At 38.2% G+C, this 4,364-nt stretch overlaps 1 protein-coding gene across 1 annotated transcript in view; it reads left to right on the top strand.

Moving 5' to 3' along the window:
- Window positions 1–2,333: 2,333 nt before the first annotated feature.
- Window positions 2,334–4,364, top strand: part of LOC107758565 (electron transfer flavoprotein-ubiquinone oxidoreductase, mitochondrial-like) — a 12,820-nt gene continuing 10,789 nt past the window's right edge. The window contains exons 1-2 of the mRNA XM_016576332.1: window positions 2,334–2,475; window positions 3,078–3,224. Coding sequence (XP_016431818.1) covers window positions 2,445–2,475; window positions 3,078–3,224 — 178 coding nt within the window. The 5' untranslated portion in view covers window positions 2,334–2,444. The remainder of the gene's footprint in view (window positions 2,476–3,077; window positions 3,225–4,364) is intronic.

Genomic DNA, 4,364 nt, shown 5'->3' with positions numbered 1-4,364 from the left:
ATGCTGCGCAAGAGTTGCGCAATAGCACTGGTCATCAACAGAAACACGGCGTGATTTTCAAAAAGTAGGTGCTTTGCAACATGGACAGGGTGAATTTATGAATGAACGTGTTAAAGTTCTGTTACAAAATGATGTTGTTACGTATTCTCGCGCTTTTTTAAGTGGGCATACGGAAATCCTTCACCTTTCCTAGTGGGTATACGGCGTATACCTGCGTATCACCTAGAGACTACACCACTGGCCCGAAGACATGTGCAGAGCGGTGGGTCCCCAGGACCAGGATTGAAAACCACTGCCCTATTGCACAACAATTAAGTGGAAACATATCTCCACTGACTGACAGCTTGCCATACATATGGGTGAATCTTATGAAACCTCAAACCTGTCAATATATTTGAAACCTTATGAAACCTGTCTATATAGTCTCTGAAGAATCATGCAACACTTGACTGGAGTAATGGCTTCTGAGAATTTAGCTTTGCCATCACAGAAATAAATGAATAAATGACATTTTAAAATATATTCAAATATAATAACAGAATGAAGTCACAATGCAAAAACAAATATGCAATGGTCCTCAAAATTGGCTTCGTCGTTGTTTATTTCAGTACTACAACAAGTGTATGTTCTCTCACGCCAGCTAAGGTCTCTAAATGAGCGCCGCCTTGCCATGCCACAAATAAATAAATAAATAAACACATACATACATACATACAAACAAACATACATATTAAAAAAAACAACAACAACAAAAGGTCATTCTCCAAAACCTGTACCCTCTCTGTTCCTCTCTGGTGGAATGAGTTGCCAACCTCCACCCGTCCCGAACGGCTGAGACCATCACATCTTTCAAGAAGCAGCTGAAGACAAGACCGTGTTCACCAAAACGTTTTTTTCCCCGAGGCTAGCGTATTTTGTTCAATTGTTTTCAATGGGAGCTCCGCGTTTTTGAAAACGCCAGGAGCGTGCCGAGCGCTGAGCGTCTTTTTCACGCTCTTTTCTCGGCGCCGAGAGTTGAAGAATGTTCAACTTTGGGTAAACCGCAGCGCTCATTACTGTCACTTTTGAGTCAGCCGTCCAATCAGAGTGGAGGAGGGGCGGGGCAAATACCACACCGATAAACTGTCACAACCCTAGACATACAGATTATTATGATATTTTACTATTAGCTAAATACTTTATTCATAAATGTAGATGTTTTAAATCTCCTCCTTTGTTTACTGTATTTAGAAATGATCTCAAACATTTCTCAGATGCCCTTAGTAAAAATGAAAAATCAAAAGGCATTGAAACTATTTAATTTGTTTATATTATATAATTTGATGTAATTATATTTTCTATATATTATAATTTAATGTTATGTTTTATGATGTTTCTTGGAATGTTAAATGTTTTGTCTGGAATTAATATTGTTCTATTGCGTTGAGCCTTCCATGCAAGATTATTTTCTTTTTGTATGCTAACTAATGCCATGTTGTTGTATTCAGATTTTGTACTTAATCAAAAAAACAAAAAAACAAACAAACAAAAAAAAAAACACTTTATTATGTCTATGGTCACAACACCTACGCATTCACTACCAAAAAAGAAAAAGAAGAAGAAAAAAAAATTCCTGACAGCTAAACTTAATGACAGTTTCCCATTGCTATCATGAGCACCGGATAACTCTCATCCATATGGGTTTATGATCAGCAGTCATTCGCAGTTTTTTTCGGCGCGTTTTTCTGACGTCATTCTGAGCTGCTGCTCATCAGACGCGCTGCTCAACTTGAGTTTATTATTGTTAGAAATCATTAACAACGGTCCCTCTAGATTCTCTTTGCCACCTCAGATATTCTCAATCCCTCAAAGTGGATATAACGGCCGGGAAGTAAGAAAACACACATTCATATGTATTCTCAATACTTCAACTTTATTCATAGATACAAAGATATTATATAGGCATATGTCGAGGGGAGTTTCAACCCTTTAACCAATGAGGATATAGATGACATACATATAGGATCTTTGGCCAAGAATATGTGTTTATATAAAATGGCCATATGAACAGAAAAACATGGACATATTAGGAATAGACTTTTGCGAAGGAGGCTAAACTATCTTCATGGTTTCATCACAAACCTCATTCCTAGCTATCATGTCCTTATTCAGACATTTGAATCAAGAGAAGCTAATGTATACATTTGCGCATGCATAGCTCGAATGTGAGTAAGAGACATTAAAACACCATACAAGAGAGAGAGAACAGATAGAGGAGGGAGAGTGAGAGGGAGAGGGAAAGAAAGGAGGGGTGAGGCATTCTCAAGACAGAGAGTGTTTTCTAACAATTATGAAACCTGTTTTGTAACAGGGTAAACCGGGGTGATATTTGTTTGTCCACACTCAACCTGGAAAACAACGGGGAGCACTTGACCAGGTTCACAGGCGCACATTCAGCTCCATAAATGTTTCCAGCCTGTAGATATTCCCTTCAAGGTAGTCACACTTTCACTGTCATGTAATCCGAACGTTAACTAAACGTTGCAAACCTTTGCATCTATAAACCTGAGAGCATGCTAACTGTCTTATTAAGTTGTTATTACCCAAGTATGCACCGATTCATGTTTTAAATTGTAGATTTATCTGTCTGCTAGCTAATACAATCCTGCTGCAGTTCGGCACACAGGGAAAGTAGGCAACGGTCACTCGAATATCGGTCAGAGTGTATGTGTCCTTGTGTCTGAGAGGTGAACACATTAATAACGTGTTCCTGCATTAAATAGGCCGTATACATGAAACTGAATTTTGTAAGCAAACGAATACTGCTTACAAGTCGGTTTGCTTCTTTTAGAAGAGTACCTTAGTTGGCCTGTTACCTAAGGGAGGATTTTGTAACAGCTTATCTTGTTGATCCATTTAATTTGGATCAACTTTATTGATATAATAACATGCATAATGGACAGTGTATACACACAGTGTGTTTGTAATACTAAACTGTAGGTTAATCTGAAATTAAGTTAATGTGTAACTGTATGGGAATGGTCTTATCTTGTTCTGTGTGTGATGTAATTGTTTTGCTTTTATTTATATTTTTGTAGCACGGAAGTGTATTCGTGCACTGAAGGTGGTTCAAGCGGAGCATGTCGCTCCTCAGGTGTACTCCACACGGTGTTCCTCCTCCACTGTGCCACGTATTACCACTCATTACACAGTGTACCCCAGAGATAAGGACCCACGATGGGAAGGTCAGTTCTGTGCTACATGCTGTTTCTTCACTGTATTCTCTTTAGAGGTGAGAGTGAACACACGTGATGGGATAGGACAGACATAATTTCAGATTCTGGGTTTTATTCACAAGACTGATAAACCTTATAATTTAAGAGAGAATAAATTTTTTTTAAGCCTGTAAGAGTTACAGAAATACATAAAATCAAAAGAAAATGGAGAAGTCATAGAAATGTATGTAAGTTACGTGACATGTGGCCAAGTATGGTGACCCGTACTTGGAATTAGTGCTCTGCATTTATCCCATCCAAAGTGCACACACACAGCAGTGAACACACACGCACCGTGAACACACACACCCGGAGCAGTGGGCAGCAATTTATGCTGCAGCGCCCGGGGAGCAGTTGGGGGTTCGGTGCCTTGCTCAAGGGCACCTCAGTCGTGGTATTGAAGGTGGAAGAGAGCGCTGTACATTCACTCCCCCCACCTACAATCCCTGCCGGTACAAGACTCGAACCCGCAACCTTTGGGTTACGAGTCCGACTCTCTAACCATTAGGCCACGACTTCATGTATGTTACATTTCGTAATTATCAGTTGATTGTCATGAATGAAGACATTTCTAAACTGTACTATTTTAATTGTGTTGGTTAAAATACAATTACTTTGTAGTTAAGATAATTTTGTTGACTAAATAAATAATGTGCTAAAGATTTTGACTTTACTCTTAATGCATACACTGATAAATTAAATTACAAAATTTATGTTGTCTTTAAAGTCAGTATGTGAGTAATACTATTAAGTAGGGCTGCACGATAAATCGCATGTGATATTTAACGCGCATCTTGTCAGAAAGCCGGTTCTGTAATCAGTGGTAAATCTCCATCACCTGCGTGCAATGTATTATATACAATATCCAGTTAAAAAAAATAAATGTTGTTGAAATATTATAAGGATGCAAAAATAAATCAGTCATGTTTATTAGGATTTTAAACAACAAAAGTATTGTTTTTTTTGTAAAAATAGTTCATAAACAGAGTTGACCCTTTAAGTAACAGAATTGTAAAGTCACAGAATTGACAATTGTCCGATGGACTGTCAATTCTGTTACCGCATTGTCAGCATTGTTACTCTACCTTGGTAACAGAGTTTGACAGTCAC

Source organism: Sinocyclocheilus rhinocerous, unplaced genomic scaffold (genome assembly GCF_001515625.1).
Source record: "Sinocyclocheilus rhinocerous isolate Xijiao unplaced genomic scaffold, SAMN03320098_v1.1 scaffold354, whole genome shotgun sequence".
NCBI classification, from domain to species: domain Eukaryota; kingdom Metazoa; phylum Chordata; class Actinopteri; order Cypriniformes; family Cyprinidae; genus Sinocyclocheilus; species Sinocyclocheilus rhinocerous.
The sequence above is the reverse complement of the archived record's forward strand: the minus strand, read 5'-3'. Positions and strand labels throughout refer to the sequence as shown.